Source organism: Penicillium malachiteum, assembly GCF_028827825.1.
Source record: "Penicillium malachiteum strain IBT 17515 chromosome Unknown utg000004l:1.0-4883003.0:1.0-4884900.0, whole genome shotgun sequence".
Lineage (NCBI taxonomy): Eukaryota > Fungi > Ascomycota > Eurotiomycetes > Eurotiales > Aspergillaceae > Penicillium > Penicillium malachiteum.
Window position 1 is genome coordinate 87,469 of NW_026643097.1, and position 18,271 is coordinate 105,739.

The following is an 18,271-nucleotide window of genomic DNA, read 5'->3' on the forward strand; positions in this document are numbered from 1 at the left end:
CAAGATTAAACCATTCTTGAACCACTTTTGGATCCTCCATTTTCGCACGCTCATAATTATATCGTCGAGAGAAACGAGTAGTAAGCTCTGAATGTCGTTTAACGAAGTTGGTAACCCAATTTTTACCAACAGTTTGAGGGGGGGTCCTGGCCACGCGCTGCGAGTAGAATATTGGCCATTTCTTGGACAGTAGCTGGGCGGGGGGCAGCTCCACGTATATCCATAGAGATCACCCACTGCAGAAGTGAATTCTCTTCGTTTTCATTCAATTTATGGCTATTTGCGCGAGTTTCGGATCGATTAGTATGGCCGGCAAGGCGGCGCCGTAACGTAGAGCGAGGTACATCGAATACACGTGCAACTTCGTGCTCGTTGGTGATATCTTTCTTCCGAATAGCTTCTATAGCAAGTAAGATCCTTCCCTCTTGTTCGAGAGAATTTCGAGAGGTTTTAGAACGTATTGGTGGCATGGTGGGTGGTTGAAGATGGTAGGACGCGGTCGCGACGCGATTTCTAGTCAGCCGGACCGCTCGCTTGGGAATCACGTGGCGTTAACGCCTAAATCCTCAGGCACAAAAATTCATACTAGTTAACTAGTAATAGCAGGGAGTGTTTGATTACTAAAACCCCGCCTATATTTCCCAAGTTACGTTAACTTGGAGTGGATTAGTTTACAACCCGGACCGATTAGAGAAAATAGTAGTACGGAGTACTTTATGACCAAAGAATACACACAAAAGGGCCAGCATGATCAATCCGTAGACTATGCAAACTGTATCATACGCTGTACGACCTCTTTATTGCTCTCTTTCAAAGTTTCCCCTACTCTGGACTTCAGGGGCATTCGAAACACTTGCGTACCCTCGATCCATGATGGCGTGGCTCCGGTGGATTACCGTACTGGTACCATTAATACCCGCGCAGCGGAACCTTGTGAGGCAGGAGGCCTGTATATTATACACAGCAATTACACACAATTCATCTGCCTTCAATCTTCATCCTTCTCCGCGCTTCTTTCCTCATTTCCCCCCTTTCATCTCGAATCCGGACCTCCTTTCGTCACCTAGACTTCCTCTTCATTCCTTTCATTATTCTCACGCCGCTCTTCTTCCTACTACAGGGCCACGCGGGTTCCCATCTCGAGTTACAGCATTCAGTGGGTGGGGGATGGATGATCCGCTATCCAAATTCTCGACTCCTTGCTCCACATTGATTTCCATCAATCACTTCAGCATCCTCTTCGATCGACTCATACCCTCGTCCTCTGCTTCAAACCCTTCCGGTCATCTCCTTTCTTAATCCCGGTTGATAATTTTGTGCTGAAGTTCCCACAATGCGGTGGCGGCTGCCGGGCGCCCAATCGACCCTCCCCGCCAGCGTTGCCCTTCTTTTACTCCCGGTTTTGGTTGCTCCGCAGCAGCATCCAGAACGTTATAATTCTGCCTCTCATGTCTCTGTGCCACTAGCAGCGGGTGAGACGAATTCATACTCACAACATACGGCTTCTGCAGCTGTACCTCCTATCGTGAAATCCAACGATGCGAGCGCCCTGGTAACTCTGGCTCTGGCGGGCTCCGGCCGCGCCGTTCGAGCCCCTCCCACCCAGGCTAGCAGCACCGCTGCTGGTCTGGCGTCGCAGCTTCATGCGCGGTCCTTACAAGACTGGGAGGTTGAGGATTTTGTCCTACTGGCGACCGTCGACGGAACGATCCACGCTCGAGATCGTAAGACCGGCTCTCCTCGCTGGGCTCTAGAAGTTCCCAGCAGTCCGGTGGTAGAAAGTATCTACCACAGGGCCAATCGAACTAGTTTCGACGATACGCAGCCCGAGGATGATTTTCTTTGGATTGTGGAACCTAGCCAAGATGGCAGTCTGTACATTTACAGCCCTGGTCCCGATGCCGGGTTGCAAAAACTTGGTCTGACAGTCAAGCAGCTGGTCGACGAAACTCCTTACTCTGGTCTTGAACCAGCTGTCACATATACTGCTCGGAAGGAAACTACTTTGTATACAATCGACGCTCGCACTGGAAGTATTTTACGGGTCTTCAGTTCTCGAGGCCCATTTACGGCAGGCCAGGAATGTCGCAAGGTGGACGGGCAAGATCTGGATCCCGAGGAGTGCGAAACAACCTCTGGTACACTGGTCCTTGGTCGTGTGGAATATGCCGTGGCGATTCAGAATACCGAGACTGGAGATCCTATCTGTACCTTGAAATACTCCGAGTGGGCGCCTAACAATCGCGATATGGATTTGCAGAGTCAGTACTTTCGAACCATGGACCAGAGTCATGTCTACAGTATGCATGATGGCGTGGTGTTAGGCTTTGACCATTCTCGCATGGACCGCCCGCGGTATACTCAGCGTTTCTCATCCCCAGTGGCTCGAGTTTTCGATGTGGTTCGACCCGCCAACAAAGAGACCCCTGATGCTTCGACTCCGCTGGTTCTCCTATCACAACCTCTTCAACCACCGGATCCTGACTATGGTACCTTGGATGATGGGCGGGACATGCGGGTCTTCATCGACTCCACTAATGCTGGTGGATGGTATGCCCTTTCGGAGGAGACATATCCATTGGTGACTGGCCGTGCTCCGATGGCTCAGTGTTACGATAAAGATTTCTTCCGCAGAGGACAACCTTTGATGAGCTTAAACCCACACCAACAGCGTGATGCGCTGGCGGGTGTTCATTCTTTGAACGGTCCACAGATCCGTCCACCTATCCCTCGCCTTGGTAGCTCAATGACTGAACTCGCCAATGACACTCCTCGGGATACTCTACGCAGTCCGTCAGAGTTAGCGCTCCCTCCTGCCCTACGCCACAGCGCCATCATCCGGAAGAGCTGGGACAACGCCCTTGATATCGTCGTTACTCTCGTCTTGCTCTTCATCGGCACGTTCATTTATTTCAACTCCCATAATATTCGAGATCTCGCCAAGCAGAAGTTGGACATCAAAAATATCATCAACTCAAATGACAAAGCTCCCCTTTCAACTCCTCCCACCCCCATCGTCGGTACTGCCCCAGATCGGAAGCGGGCTTCCAGCCTCTCCCGAACAGTGCCGGATGTGACTGTGGATGTGGATTTTCTGGATCAAAATGCGGATACAGATGCCATACCACGACATCCTCGAGACTGCAGTACGCCGCCTGAAACGCCGCGTCGTGTGAAGATAAGCGAAGCAACCTCTGAAATCGACGATCTCGAGATAGACGAGGCAGGTCAAGATCTTGATAAAACGCCGGTGAAAAAGAAAGGTCGTGCTCGAGGTTCACGCGGTGGCAAAAATCATCGTCGCCGCAAGAAGCCCGGCACTGAGGAGGATGCCACAGAACAAGCCGAGCAAGTGGTTGAGCAAGTCAAGGGTATGGCACCGCAGTCCCGACTTGAACCAGACATACAGATGACTCGTACCATGTCCAATGAAATTTCGCAGATGGATGGGGTTGTTCGCATCGGTAGGCTTGAAGTTTTCACTGATGTTGTCCTTGGTCACGGTAGCCATGGAACTGTGGTCTACCGTGGTGTTTTTGACGGGCGGAATGTGGCAGTCAAGCGTATGTTGATGGAATTCTACGATATTGCCTCGCATGAGGTCGGCCTACTGCAGGAGAGCGATGATCATCACAATGTCATCCGTTACTTTTGTCGGGAACAGGCCTCTGGATTCTTGTATATTGGTCTGGAGCTGTGCCCGGCCTCCTTACAAGACGTCATTGAGCGCCCAGTTCAATATCCAGAATTGGTTCAAAGTGGTCTAGACCTGCCGGATATTCTTCGTCAAATCACTCATGGTGTTCGATACCTGCATTCGCTTAAGATTGTCCACCGTGACCTGAAACCACAGAATATCCTGGTATCCATGCCTCGAGGTAGGACAGCATCACGAGCTATACGACTCCTCATTTCGGACTTTGGTCTCTGCAAGAAACTGGAAGACAATCAGAGTTCCTTCCGTGCCACAACTGCACATGCCGCTGGAACTTCTGGATGGCGAGCTCCAGAGTTACTGGTCGACGACGACACTGGTCCCTTGAGCCTCGCATCTCAACACACAGAATCATCCGAACCGGCTGTTGTCGACCCTCAAACCAATCGCCGGGCTACTCGTGCCATTGATATCTTCTCGTTGGGCTGCGTGTTCTATTATGTTTTGACTCGTGGCAGTCATCCATTCGATAAGAACGGCAAGTTCATGCGAGAGGCCAACATTGTGAAGGGCCATTTCGATCTTGAAGAATTGGATCGTTTGGGTGATTATGCCTTTGAGGCAGATGACCTGATTCGTTCTATGCTTTCTCTTGACCCTCGTCAACGGTATGTCATGTTCTTCCGTTTTGTTTATTATGTCTTCATTTGAACCCTATACTAACACTCACCTTTTTCTAGACCCGACGCAAATACTGTTCTGATGCATCCATTCTTTTGGCCTGCTTCGGATCGGCTTAGTTTCCTCTGTGATGTTTCGGATCACTTCGAATTTGAGCCGCGTGATCCCCCGTCTGAAGCACTACTTTGCTTGGAGTCTGTTGCCCAACAAGTCATTGGCCCAGAGATGGACTTCCTGCGTCTGCTTCCCCGTGACTTCAAAGATAATCTGGGTAAGCAACGCAAATATACCGGGTCACGCATGTTGGATCTGTTGCGGGCTCTTCGCAACAAGCGCAATCATTACAATGATATGCCGGAGCAACTCAAGGCCCACATTGGTGGTCTGCCAGAGGGTTATCTGAATTTTTGGACGATCCGCTTTCCCAGTCTCTTGATGAGTTGTCACTGGGTCATTGTTGAGGTACAACTGACCAGCATCGATCGGTTCCAGCGGTACTTTACGCCACCTGAGTGATCATTTGTTGTATATAACTTGAAACACATGCGTAAATAAATATGTCAACCAGTCCCAAGGTTCGCGATTAATTCCAATTATTCTCAAGTGTTACAAGGCTCGTGTGCCCAAGGTACAAATTTTTCCTACATAGTATATATCATTCCAACTTGATCAAAGATATCAAGATTGTGATTGATCTGTTCTAACCATTCAGATGTCCTCATTGACATCGACAGAAGAGAATAAACGAGCAAAAAAAGCAAAAAACAACTTGAATCGAACAAGACCCAACTAGCGTTTAGGGTGCTAAGACAATCTGGACGTCCACAGCATGAGTAATCCGCTTGATATCCTCGAAGACATCCGTTATTGGGGTGAAAAAGGAATGTCCAGTTGTTTCAGATACCGCGAACAGTAGCCCAGCCACAGTCCCAGACCATGGATCCTGTTGATCGCCCAGCCTTTGCGTATCCACTGAGCTGGGATGGGTCGCCTATGCTGGTGAATGACAACTCAACGTCCTGCTTCTTATCTGAGTACCGATAGGGCTGTTGCTTTATTGATTAGCCTGGAACTTATTCATCGTATAGATGGGAAGTTCTTACCATGTTGCTGCTTCCGGCACGAGGCTCAGGGATCTCAACCAAAGCCCAATCAAGTACGAGAGGTCCCTCAAAGGTAGCTCCTGGCTGTGTACGATAGACCGCTGCCTGCGAATACCGGCCAGAGGACGTAGGATCGGCTGGTGAAAAACCTCTGAAGGGACTGGCGGTGTTCGGTCAACGTTTTAATTGTCCTGCTTATGGTGCGATGGTATGCCATGTCTGCTGTGAAATTATAGATATCTGCGTCAGGATCCGCCTCCTGCGCCCAAATCTGCTGCTTGATCCCTCGGTATCTGTCATATGTAGACAGTCAATCCGGGCTTTGAGTTCTTTGTCAGTCCTGTTGAGATCTGGGAGCGATGGGTGGTCCATTCTGAGAAGCACGGGTGCCATCTCGTCTCCTGGCTCCACGGGATGGTCTTTCTATCTGGCCTATGCTTCAGCCTCAGACTCGGTTGGCTTAGGGTCGTGGCCTGTTGGATACGCAGCGTGAAAGCATGTGAGTGCAAACTGTTTCCATCCGGTCCATTGGAACCGAAGCTGTACACGTCCACCGAGTGTGAAGGACCCCGCACAACCTCTGTGAATGCCGATGCTGATTCCGGGATGGACATTGCTGTTAATGACATCCTTGGGTATCAAAGAATCAGTAGCGAGCCGGTGGATCTGGTCTTCTCGGAAAAGAATGTCAACGTCGGATATCCCGTACTGGCTCAAGATACCTTGGACACGGCGGCAGGCAGTATCCCATGACGGTCCTGAACTACTGTAGATACCCATAACGATTGTGGTACGGTTTTTGTCAGCTGAATCTCCAGCTCCAAACCGCCAGCAGCCCAAGCTCACGATGCCACGAAGGTCGAGGGCGTCTAAGATGCCCCGACAGATGTCAGGTCACTTGGGGAAAATCGGCTCAGACGGAGCAACGGGAAAACTTCGAAGCAGCTTAAACATGAGTTTAGATATGATATCAACACAGATGTCCGGCAAGAGCGTCTTGATCTTCCACAGCCACAAGAATTGTAGGTACTGGGACTTCATTTTCATCCGAGAAGGATGACGTCAGGCCCACAATCCCGATTTCAAACCACCTGATACCCTTGTCGTCACGAATCAAGTGAGTCTGATGGTGTATCTACCTCTCAGTATCGCTGCTGATAGCCTTGGGAAGAGGACGCTCGATCAAGGGGAGTCTGCAGAGGCGGGGTCCTCCAACACGATGTGGTGTGGTGATGAAGCCACCTGAACCTTGGAAGTAGGGAAAACAAATCCAAGGTTTGGACCGGTCTCACCATTTTGCTATGAGAACCGGGGTTCTATAATTCTCCTAAGCCAAAATGAGACGAACCTCCTAGGTGTTATGTCTAAAGAGCGCGCACTGGCGGACAACAGCGGGGAATATTGAGCTATCCATGGATGTTTCATCAAAGGACTAGCTGCTGGGAAATAGATATTACTCTAAAGAAAGTAGAGTATTGCTCTGGGATTAAAAGCAAACACAAGACGTTAATGACAAGGTTTCCACCGAATATTTCCCAGCCTTGGGGAGATTGATTGAATGAGAGCAATTCGCTTAGATAGAGTCATGAATGTGGTCTAAGAAGCTGAATAGCCTGACCTGTACATGCTGAAGGTATGGCCATAAATGGCGATCAAGCAAATTGACTTGACAAATGCCTTCGTCATCCCATCGCTCTGACCCAATCCCCATTCGCGTCATGAACAAGTCTTCAGGGTCCCATTCCGCCTTGACATCCAATAGACGATCATAGTTAGATCCCCAGAACACTTTCGAGGGATGAGCTTCGTACGGGAATGGAGTACCAAGATACCCTCCCATCATTCCATGCTCGAGAGCCTCAAGCGCCGGTAGCTGTGTAGTTGCCAACTCATGCTGGACACGGTTGTAAGTGGCCCAATCCGGAACCGAGGGCAGGCCGCGGCCCAGACTCAAAGACATCCATGCAGATTGCCAGGATGGATGGGTTGCACGCTTCTCTGCGCCGCTACGTTGAACTGCGGGTCCACCCACCATGCCTTCCAAACTCACTACATCACCGGGTGAAAAAGTCAACTTGGCGAGGGTCTGGCTGATATGGGATGGTCCATCGTCTGAAACCATCAGGTCTCGCGAAATCAGTCGCGACGCAGCCATCATCCCGATTCCTGCCTGTTCCAAGCCTTTGGGGAGCGCAAGATATGAGGATATGCGATCAAAGGATTCCTCGGAGGACTGTACTGATAGACCATGTGCTTCAATACGGTCACGGAGATCATCCAGAGCCTCCTGGCCTCCAGGGTGCGTATTATTGATGAGATAGGACTCGATGGTCAGAAATGCTGCATTGTCGGGCAAAATTGGCATAGCAAAGGCTTGAACAGCATCACCACGATCCACCAACATAGGGATAGTGTGCAGCAAATCAGTCACGGCGTTCCAGAAAACATTGTCCGCTCCATCAGGACTAATGATATTCATCTTTGATACGACAATTGGCGTATCAGGGTAGGTTCGCATTGTAACATCCACGATAACACCAAAGGTTCCTCCGCCGCCTCCACGGATCGCCCAAAACAGGTCATGGTTCTGATATTGGTTTGCGATAACGTACTCTCCCTGGGAAATGCAATATCAGCAGGGAATCAAATAGCCGGACCATATATCTGGCCTTGGTTCTGGAAAAGACCGCTTAGTCTGCTTACCTCTGCAGTAACCACACCGACCTCCAGCAGATTGTCAACCCCAAGGCCTCGCGATGGGGTAAGAATGCCATAACCTCCGCCTTGTATCCAACCACCTGCAATACCTACCGTACTGCAGCTTCCTCCTACAACAGTGAATCCGCCGTCTGCAGCGGCTGAATAAAGATCAACTGTGAGCACCCCAGCTCCCACTCTCACTGCTGGGCCTTCTGGTATAACCGATTGTCCGACTGGAGCGTGGGGAGTGAAGGAATCCATATGATGAATACCCTTTAAACCGGCAGTATGAATTTGCAGCGAGTTCGGAGCCGAGGATCGACCCGCTAGATCGTGGCCGGTATTGCGAATGGTAATTCGCAGGCGATGAGACGCAGCAAACCGAACTACGTGTTGTACCTCTGCAACGGATTGGACGTAGGCTGAGTAGTGAGAGACGCGACCTTGGTGACATTGACTGGACTCGGGGGGGATTTTTAACGTGACAACTTTGCTCTTCCGCTCGCCAATGTTCCCAAGTGTCTATCTGCAACGCAGCTGTGAGAGATCAGTCATCGAGCTCATGATCACCGCAATGCTAGTGCTACAGTGTGTACTTCATGATACTTGCTGGAACCTACCCGGATTCTCAACACGCCATGTGGTGTTGCGATAATTTTGAATGAGATCATTGCATGCACTTTCGATGTAGTCCGCTTCGTGGCAAACGGCGCCTACTGGCCGTAATTGAGCCAGGTTGCCACCTATGGTCTCATTGAGTTGATCCCATGTTGCCTTTGAAGGCCAACAATCATCACCGGGACGACATCGACACAATGTCTCCTGGTTCCTGGACCAGTAACCTCCCAAAATGGCAAATGTTACAGTCAAAGCAGCCAGTCTGAAAGCCATTATGAGTGGTGAATAAGGATAAGAGACGCTCACTCAGAGCTTATATGACAGGAAACCACAACCTGGAACTTGAAACTGACTCATGGCCTTCAAGCTGATTAGTATTGGCCACAAACCGGCGGATACAGCGTACTCCTATTGCATATTGTGTCGCAATATAACAGCAAGGGCTCACAGGAATCTGTGGATTAGACGTGAGGGAGTCCTTATCCCTTGATTCACGCCGGAAGGGCCATTGGCCACAGGTTTGGCATTCAAGTTGGCGACACATGCACTACATACCTTGGAGAAAATGCCATTCATTGGTGAATGACTCTTCAAATGTTCATAATGTCGTCAGACAGCTGAAGCATTGCATTCTATTCAAGGTAGGTCTCCCCTTCCGTTGCCGATATGCTTCACGGGCGCGGGCCGGTGGGCAGTGCACCTTGCATAGCATCAAAAACCTTGGAACGTGCTACCGAGAGAAAAGAAAAAAGACTTAATATCTACTACAAATCCACTTGGGCTTGGGCAAACGATTACCCTGTATGGAGTATACCATTCGTTGATGAACTAGGAGTCCATAAATTGAGTCATTTCAAACGTTTCTTTCGACCACATCATCAGTCTACGCTAATTACACGACGCTTCTGTAATCAAATTCAATCAAAGCAGAGCAGCACCATACTAATCACAGCTTCGCGGTAGGCTGTAAAAGATGCTTCATCTCTGAGTTGGGGTACTCCACATTCTCCGAGGAATCAGGACGCTGTCGATCCCAAGCCCACTTCTCCACCAATTCAGGCGTCAGCTCGCCTTCCAGCATCTGTGTGACATATTTACCCAGTACTGGGAAGAACTTGTAACCATGGAAAGAGCCACAAGTCGCGATGAATAGACCCTTGGAGGCTGAGTGAGGGGAAATAATGAAGTCGGAGGTGGTGGTGAAAGCATCCCTGATGAACACGTTAGGACACTGAGTAGTGATACAGAACCGAGGAACTACTTACCAGCAGATTCGGTGTTTGGTCATGTTCCAAGTCGCGCTTTCGGGTCCGTACCAAAGATTCCTAGCCTCTACAATATCTTGCTTCAGAGGCCCAGGTACCTTCCACTGATTGTAGTCGTGCATTGGGGGAGGAGAGGAGATATATCGCCCAGGTAGAACTTCGCGGGTGTTGGTAAAAATCTTGGATCCCCACCACTTGAGCTCGCCGTCTTTTGTAGGAGGGAGACTACCGATGAAGGGTTTGCCTGGAACGAAAATAGTCAGCATGCGTTCATTCCCATCGATCTCATCCACGATGACATACCCTCTTCCGGTGTGTACCCCTGGAAGCCCACAGGCATATCCTTGAACCTCTCATACTGCTTTTGATTCAGCTGTGCCATGCCTGTCGTAATTCCAGCGGCCAAGATCCGCTCCCCAGCGCGTAAACCCAGATTACCACTCTTTGCAGCACTCCATTCCAGCAGCGTAGGAGTGAAAGCACCCGTCGCAACAATGGTGTGTGTGGCTGTAAGACTCTCGCCGGATTTCGTCCTCACGCCCGTAGAAGAGCCCTTTCCATTGAACTCCAAAGTTGCCACATCCGCTACGACATATTTGACTCCCAATTCCAGACATTGCTTCGTGATGGCTCGAAGGGCATCTCCTGCAGCAGCCCATCCACTTGCGCGATTAATCAGGACCTCCTTGACACCAGTGTAATCAGCATTTTCGAAAATCCCACCATAAAGCTTCCTGGCCTCAGCAACCGGCAACGCGATAATGTCGTCGTTTCGTCCAAGCTCCTTGTGGTTATTGATGACGGTTTGAGCATAATCGCTACGGCAGTTCCAGTACACACCTGTCTGGTGAAAATAGGGCTGCCAGAGCGGATCATTCTTGAAGATGTCTTGTGCCTCCAATGCTAATTGACAATAGACCTTGTCGTCGTAGTCGGCGCGGACAACCTTGTTCCAATCCCATGATGCTGCAACACGAGAATCGGCATCGTATGCATCTCTATCGACCAGAGTCACTGAGGCATTGGGATATTTCTGGATAAGATGGTAGGCGGTTGAAACGCCGAAGACACCAGCGCCGATGATCAGATATGAGGGATTACTCGAGGTCATTTTTTTTCTCTCTCACACGGTGGGGAATAAATTCAAATGCTCAAATAACTTCCAAGGTTGTGGGAGGGTATTTCTGAGAGATGCTCATGCAATTCAAGGTAAGTTGCCCAGGTCCCAGTGTCAACTTGAATTGATTCGAACAGCTCGAACTTCAAAGGAAGATATCATATATAATAGATATATGGATAATATAATATAGTGCTTCGGTGCGGGGAAGCCGAGCCGATCACGAGTTTCCCGGGACGGGAGCCGGACCGGTTCAAAATGTTCAGTTCCAAGGTTATCTTTTCAAGTACTCGAGTATGAGTATGTATTCTCAAGTTTGATGGTGTTGGAATCATCTTATCTAAATCAATCTAGTAGTGAATTGAACATATACAAATGTATGATCGGGAATACCTTGAGCATTACATGCCAGCCTGAGTGGCTCAGCATTTCAACAACATTTGAACTTCTCAGCATTTTAACACCATTCATAGAGTGATCTGTACAGTCAATTGATTTCCGGACAATCGGGAAACATCCAGGTCTTCTCCGTATTTCACACAATTTTGCGAGCTTATCGGACTTGGCGCGCCCTTGAATTGACATTCCCCTCAGGCGGGGATGCGGGGGGTTCAGTTCCCCCCATTTCCTGAATTTCAATACTTTTAATGGTGGATTGCCTGCTGCAATATTGTAAATGCTGTAAATTGTGGATTTGAGCAAAATGAATGTACAAATATATGCAAACCTCCAAGGTTGAGTCCAGGTTCTCATCTGGCCAGCGTCCCAGGTGAAAGTACATGCGCTTACTAAGCGCTGCAGATAACGTAATCCACAGCCGACCGGGCCACACGGCCATGTGGGCCACCCCCCTCAAAAATCGTGTCTTTCAACCATCCTACCTAATTCAAACGCCTACCATGCCACCAACTCGCAATATTTCGGCCGAAAAAAAAATCCAACCAAGAGGGCAAGATCTTCTTAGCCCTCGATGACCTAAAAAATGGCCGTATCACGTCTCTCCGTGCAGCAGCGAAGCTATACGACATACCGCGTTCAACGCTACAAGCACGCGCTGGTGGCCGAACTTCACGTGTTGAAAATCGACCATCTGGTCATAAACTGACCCAAATAGAAGAGGATTCACTTGCTGAATGGATTATCTCTATGGATACACGTGGTGCAGCGCCTGGGCCGTCTACTGTAGGAGAAATGGCTAATATCCTACTGGCTGCGCGTGGTCACCACCCTCCACCTACTGTTGGCAAGAATTGGCCACCAACCTTTATAAATCGACGTGAAGAGATTCGAACACGCTTCTCTAGGCGATATGACTACCAACGTGCCCAAAATGAAGATTCTAAATCCTTACGAGAGTGGTTTACAACCGTACAACGTGTTATTGATGAGAATGGTATCCAGCCTGAGGATATTTACAACTTTGATGAGACAGGCTTTGCAATGGGTCTTATTTCAACACAGAAGGTTGTCACTCGATCAGAATATTACGGTCAGCGAGCTATTCTACAGCCTGGAAATCGTGAATGGGTCACTGTAATTGAATCAATCTGTTCAGATGGCTATTTGTTACCACCATGTGTTATTTTCAAGGGAAAGGTTGCTGTTACTAGCTGGTTCGATAACCTACCAAAAGACTGGCGATTCGAGGTCTCAGCCAATGGCTGGACTACTGATGAGATTGGTTTACGATGGCTAGAAAAGCTATTCATCCCATCAACAAATTCACGTGTCCGTGGTCGCTTTCGGCTATTGATTCTTGATGGCCATGGGAGCCACCTTACACCCCAATTTGACCGAATCTGCACTGAAAACAATATTATCCCACTCTGTATGCCTGCACATTCATCACATCTATTACAACCATTAGATGTTGGCTGTTTTGCAGTCCTTGAACGGGCATATGGTCGCTTTATAAGTGATCTCGCCCGTACAGGCTATAACCATATCGACAAGCTTGATTTCTTAGCTGATTACCAACATGCCCGGCTTGAAGCTTTTCAGCCTAGTACTATCCAGAATAGCTTTTTAGCTACTGGTTTAGTACCAATTGATGCGGAAAGAGTTCTTTCTAAGTTGAATATTTCTCTTCGAACACCTATACCGCCAGGTAGCAGGCCAGGCAGCAGGTCTAGTCAATTTACACCTAAAACACCTAGAATTGTGGTTCAGCTACAGAAGCAAGCTTCAATGCTTCAAGATCTTCTGAAACAGCGATCAAACAACCCTCCCAGCCCATCGAAATTGATGTTAGATCAAATCATCAAGGGCCACGCTATAGCACTACACAACACTGCGCTACTAGCACAAGAAAACGCCAATTTACGTGCTACGAATGAGTAAAAACGACAGAAACGCAGTCGATCAGCTAGGCAGATACTATGTGATGAGGGTTTAACAGTCAAAGAGGGCTTACAGCTAGCTCAGCAGCTAGAATCAATGGATAGAGCTGCTGGTGTCGAATCACACACCCAGGTTGAATTGCCTATTCAGCCAAATCAGCCAGCCCCCAGGGCTCAGCCTAGGTGTAGTGGATGTCGAGAGGTTGGACCTAAGATTAATGTATGTAAAAAGCGTTATATTTAGTCGAATTTATTGTTGTTTGTTAAGATAGTTGAATTTAAAATATTCTAATGGGGTAAGGTGTGCCGCTCAACCGGGAATTACGTTATCGGCGGCGCCAGAACCAGAGTCTTCTTTCTTTGTACATAACACCGTCTTAATGCCATTCAAGCTTAACACCCTCTCTTATTCGTCTTGAAATTCAATGTCGGGGTGTCAGGCGGGGAAGTACCATAGCTACGTCTATAAGGGTATGGGGATAATCATCGGTGATGCCACTGCTCCAGGGTGCCTAAACTGGTTAGCCGAAGATAAAGGGCATCGAAGAATTGTCTCCTTGATGATTTGTTCCAAGGTTGTCCATCTCGACTGGAAAGGGTTGAACGTTTGTCCAAAAAGCACTGGAGATGTTAAGACATAATCATTTGACACAGTCTCGAAGAATCTCTCAACTTCCCCTCCCTCCCCACACTTTCTTGACTCCGCCATGATTGGTGGAATCGGATTCTCCGCCATACAAAACACCTCGGAGTATTTGCCGACGTGGGGGGGACCATGACTGATTTAAAAGGTGCCGTCAATTTCCAATCTGGCTGCAATCTTTCTTCGAATTTCTGGGGACATACATTCAAAAACCAGAAAGGATAATACACACATATCTGTGAGTTACGAGGTTCATTCCATCTCTTGAGTCATGATCTAGCTCTAACCAGATCTATAGCACCATGTCGCAACTTACTCCACTTCGCCCCGGCGTCTACGCCCCAACAATGACCTTCTTCAACCCCGAGACCGAGGAGCTTGATGTTGCCTCCATTCGCCGTCATGCAGTTCGCCTGGCCAAGGCTGGTCTTGTTGGCTTGGTCACAATGGGTTCCAACGGCGAAGCCGTGCATTTGACACGCGAGGAGCGTATCACTGTGACTCGCGAGACCCGATCTGCTCTGGACGAGGCTGGTTTCCAGAATGTGCCAGTCATCGCCGGTGCCAGTGAGAATAGCATTCGCGGATCCATTGAGCTATGCAAGGATGTTGCCAGTGCCGGCGGCGAGTATGCTTTGATTGTGCCTCCCAGCTACTACCGTGCTGCTGTCGGCAATGACGAGACCATTTACGAGTACTTCACAGCTGTGGCCGATGGATCACCCGTGCCTTTGATTCTGTATAACTACCCCGGCGCTGTCGCTGGTATCGATATGGACTCGGATCTTATCATCCGTATCTCCGCTCACCCGAACATTATTGGCACCAAGTTCACTTGCGCAAACACTGGCAAGCTGACCCGTGTTGCTACTGCATTGGGTGCCATTGTTCCTCCTCTCCTCTGGCTCCCGCCCAGCGTGCTGCTCCTACTGTTGCCAAGCCCACCGCTCGCCACCCCTACGTGGCTTTTGGTGGTATTGCCGATTTCAGTCTCCAGACACTTGTGTCCGGTGGCTCAGCCATCCTGGCGGGCGGTGCTAACGTCATCCCCCGCCTGTGTGTGCGCATTTTCAATCTTTGGTCTGAGGGTCGCCTTGCTGAGGCTATGGAAGCTCAGCAGCAGCTCAGTGCTGCCGATTGGGTTCTGACCAAGGCTGCTATCCCTGGTACTAAGTCAGCTATTGAGTCCTACTACGGTTACGGAGGATTCCCTCGACGACCTCTTGGCCGTCTTAGTGAGGCTCAGGCTAAGGAGATTGCTGATAAGATTAAGCCCTCATTGGATGTGGAGCTGTCCCTGCCAGACGTCGCATGATTATGACATAGAACGATATTATAAATATGATTATTATTATGTTATTATTATGTTAAATTTTTTTTATAGTACTTACTGTATTTTTTGCTACAAAGACAACCTTGAAACATGGATTCAGGGGAGGACTTGTGATGACTAAGGACAGCCCTGGATGAGAACTGGAACCTTGGAAGCTGAGATCAATACATACAGCATTGATAGTAAGCCTATTTCTACTGCTGGCCAGTTAGCGGACCCTGCATAACCTTGGAACACCTTGCACCTCCAGGAAATTCGACCAGAGCGAAGTTCAATACTACATATTTCTACTATTTCTGGTTGTCTTTCAACGTGGAGCCCGTGAATTCAGTGGCTTGTTCCTCCGGTCATTTCCCCACTTTCCAAGTCCACCGTCTCTCTCTCCTTCATCACTCCGCGTTCCACAACTTAATCCCAACCTACCATTGATATCTTCTTCTGCTTTCCTTGATATCTTCTTCTGCTTTCCTTGATTTCTTACTCTGTCTCTTTCTAGAGCATGTGAGGCTTTTCAAATTTGAATTACCTCCTTTTCGCTCCTTTCCTTTCATCATGTTTGGCTGGGGTCCCGCAACGGGTAAGCTTCCCCGTGACTGAATCGCCGAATCGCCTTTGATATACAACACCCGAATGATGAAATGCTAAAGACATTTTTCTTATGATCAGGTTTCCCCTCAGCTACAGTGCCCGAGAAAGAAAGAGAACCACCCACGAAACCAACCCAGCTAGATTTCCCCGTTTATCAACTTCCTGAAGTGGTCCCTCACCCCGCAGATTCGACCTTACCTAGCCTACATGGTCTACTAGCTTCGATTAAACGACCTCAGGATATTTCGCTGGACCGATTCAGTCCTTTAAATCTTCATATCGATCATGATGTCGACATTCACTGCATGTTCCCAAAGGATCAGACACAGTCTCTCCCACCCGCACCCTGGGAAAATGTACCGGAAGTTCCTGCCGGGGAGGACCAGTCTCGTCCACTGATGAACAATGGACTCCCGTACCCACCAAAGGACCGATTCGATCAACTCATAAGTGAACTCGCACTAGATAATGATGATGTCTTCAGGGAAGTCGCTCGACTCCCAGTTCGTGAAGGCCGGGAGCGGGTTCGCGTGACACAGACTAGGAAATTCTGGGCGGCATTGGAGCGCATGGGAGAATACTGGGACACAAGTTTGGATAACTACTTTACACGCCCAGTGACGCCACAGCAAATTCCACCATCCGAGGGCGAACCGGATTCCGACCCAATGCAGATTGATGACCAGCCTGATTCGACTGAACCGAAGATGGCTGTGGATCAACCGGGGGTCTCTACAAATTCTACTGACAGTGCGAATAACACAGAGGGCCCTCATCCCACAGTGGACATGTACACAGGTCGTCGGATTGGTGCTGGAAACGAGATGCCAGAAGATCTGCGAGATGATGTTATTCGCGCATTTGTAGAAATGGCAGCTTGGTTATTTGGTTGCCAGGTTACCGTTCCAACGCTACCTCCGCGACTAACTGTGAAGAACTTACTCTTCCCTGTGCGCCAGTCCTTTCATGTCGCCCGGTCTCCACGAGACCGCCAAGTCGCTCGGAATGGTATCTTGGAAGGGCCAGTTCTTATTGCGCAGTGTCGTCCCGAGATTTGTTTCCGGACTGAGAGCGATGTTCGGGGAACAGGTCTTGGGGAGGTGTGCGACTTGTTCCGTGAAGTGGGTGGAATGTTACTTGCTGCCCAGGAACGCGCTCGTGAAGGGGGTGTTGAGCTACGACCCGGTGAAGGGAAGTGGTGGACAACCAAGCCCCGATTCGGAGGTGCTCCGAATGATGGGATCCTGGATGATCTCCTCAAGGGGCCCGGTATCCATGGAATTCCTATACCGCAGTCAATGCTTTCTAGCGCCGGTAGCGATACGTCTTCACCACTAGCCTCGGAGGCAGAGAGTGCGCCCAAACGGCATAAGTTTGAACATCCATATGTCACTTCTCTGGGACGCCGACCGAGTGCTATGCGCAAGCTTTCCAGCGGAGAGAAATGGAGGATTTTACAGCCTGGCCCCGGTCTTTGGGATAAGCGCATGAGATACATGCAGATTGGCAAGAGCAAGGATAGTCCATTTGATGATGTATGCATACGCATTTTTTTAACCTCTTGGTATAAGTTCCTGCTAACGATTCAATCTTTTTAACAGATTTACATGATATCTGCAATCAATCATCATATTGCCATCTTACATCTTAGAGTTCACCGAAGATACATCGAGGTTCTCACCAACGGCGAGAGCAATTTCCCAGAGGAGTCAGATAACCCAGATCAGCCCTGGCATGTTCTGAAACTCCAACGCAGCAAGTGGTACAATTTATTCGATGCAAAAGAACGTATCGAGGCATTTAAAGGAATTTGGTCCCTGTTCCACTACCAGCAAAGACCAAACTGATTTGAAGCGCAATCATCTCTGGACTTATCTTTCTTCATCCAGAGCGTTCATCAAGATTCTTTCCATTCTGTTACCCCTTCCACTGAGATGCAGTGCATCATGTACATAGAGCAGAACCGCCTGGTAGCAGATGGCTCACATCTTCATCATTTGCGATTGTACCTTCAGTTTACACCTATTATTGACTCCGGATCTCGGTTTTCATTCGTGATTACCTTGGATTGAGTTCAATTTGCATATAGACTCTTGAGAATTCTTCAATACCAATATCAGCCCTGGACTCGGAGTCAATCAAGAAATTAGACGAGGATACTATAGTTCAAGTTTATATCGGAACCTTGGAAGTATCAAGTTTATCATAAAAAATATACATGGTATCCAC

At 48.9% G+C, this 18,271-nt stretch overlaps 7 protein-coding genes across 7 annotated transcripts; 3 read left to right on the forward strand and 4 right to left on the reverse strand.

Annotated features, from left to right (window-relative positions):
* Positions 1-1,333: 1,333 nt before the first annotated feature.
* On the forward strand, positions 1,334-4,852 carry ireA (bifunctional endoribonuclease/protein kinase IRE1; the record flags this gene model as incomplete). The annotated part of the gene is made up of 2 exons (XM_057091602.1): positions 1,334-4,323; positions 4,396-4,852. The coding sequence occupies 2 exons, from the start codon at positions 1,334-1,336 to the stop codon at positions 4,850-4,852; spliced, it is 3,447 nt and encodes a 1,148-aa protein (XP_056942776.1).
* Positions 4,853-5,232: 380 nt separating this feature from the next.
* N7483_008176 (uncharacterized protein) lies at positions 5,233-5,656 on the reverse strand (the record flags this gene model as incomplete). The annotated part of the gene is given in 3 exon segments (XM_057091603.1): positions 5,233-5,382; positions 5,440-5,544; positions 5,555-5,656. 3 exon segments carry the CDS (start codon positions 5,654-5,656, stop codon positions 5,233-5,235), a joined length of 357 nt encoding a protein of 118 aa, XP_056942777.1.
* Positions 5,657-5,871: 215 nt separating this feature from the next.
* Positions 5,872-6,219, reverse strand: N7483_008177 (uncharacterized protein; the record flags this gene model as incomplete). The annotated part of the gene is made up of 1 exon (XM_057091604.1): positions 5,872-6,219. The coding sequence occupies one exon, from the start codon at positions 6,217-6,219 to the stop codon at positions 5,872-5,874; it is 348 nt and encodes a 115-aa protein (XP_056942778.1).
* Positions 6,220-7,012: 793 nt separating this feature from the next.
* Positions 7,013-9,030, reverse strand: N7483_008178 (FAD-binding oxidoreductase; the record flags this gene model as incomplete). The annotated part of the gene is made up of 3 exons (XM_057091605.1): positions 7,013-8,056; positions 8,143-8,661; positions 8,746-9,030. 3 exons carry the CDS (start codon positions 9,028-9,030, stop codon positions 7,013-7,015), a joined length of 1,848 nt encoding a protein of 615 aa, XP_056942779.1.
* A 673-nt stretch (positions 9,031-9,703) lies between these two features.
* Positions 9,704-11,133, reverse strand: N7483_008179 (NAD(P)/FAD-dependent oxidoreductase; the record flags this gene model as incomplete). The annotated part of the gene is made up of 3 exons (XM_057091606.1): positions 9,704-9,968; positions 10,023-10,266; positions 10,326-11,133. 3 exons carry the CDS (start codon positions 11,131-11,133, stop codon positions 9,704-9,706), a joined length of 1,317 nt encoding a protein of 438 aa, XP_056942780.1.
* Positions 11,134-14,423: 3,290 nt separating this feature from the next.
* Positions 14,424-15,436, forward strand: N7483_008180 (dihydrodipicolinate synthase family protein; the record flags this gene model as incomplete). The annotated part of the gene is made up of 2 exons (XM_057091607.1): positions 14,424-15,008; positions 15,038-15,436. The coding sequence occupies 2 exons, from the start codon at positions 14,424-14,426 to the stop codon at positions 15,434-15,436; spliced, it is 984 nt and encodes a 327-aa protein (XP_056942781.1).
* A 570-nt stretch (positions 15,437-16,006) lies between these two features.
* N7483_008181 (uncharacterized protein) lies at positions 16,007-17,889 on the forward strand (the record flags this gene model as incomplete). Its single annotated transcript, XM_057091608.1, has 3 exons — positions 16,007-16,031; positions 16,121-17,577; positions 17,644-17,889. 3 exons carry the CDS (start codon positions 16,007-16,009, stop codon positions 17,887-17,889), a joined length of 1,728 nt encoding a protein of 575 aa, XP_056942782.1.
* Positions 17,890-18,271: the final 382 nt, after the last annotated feature.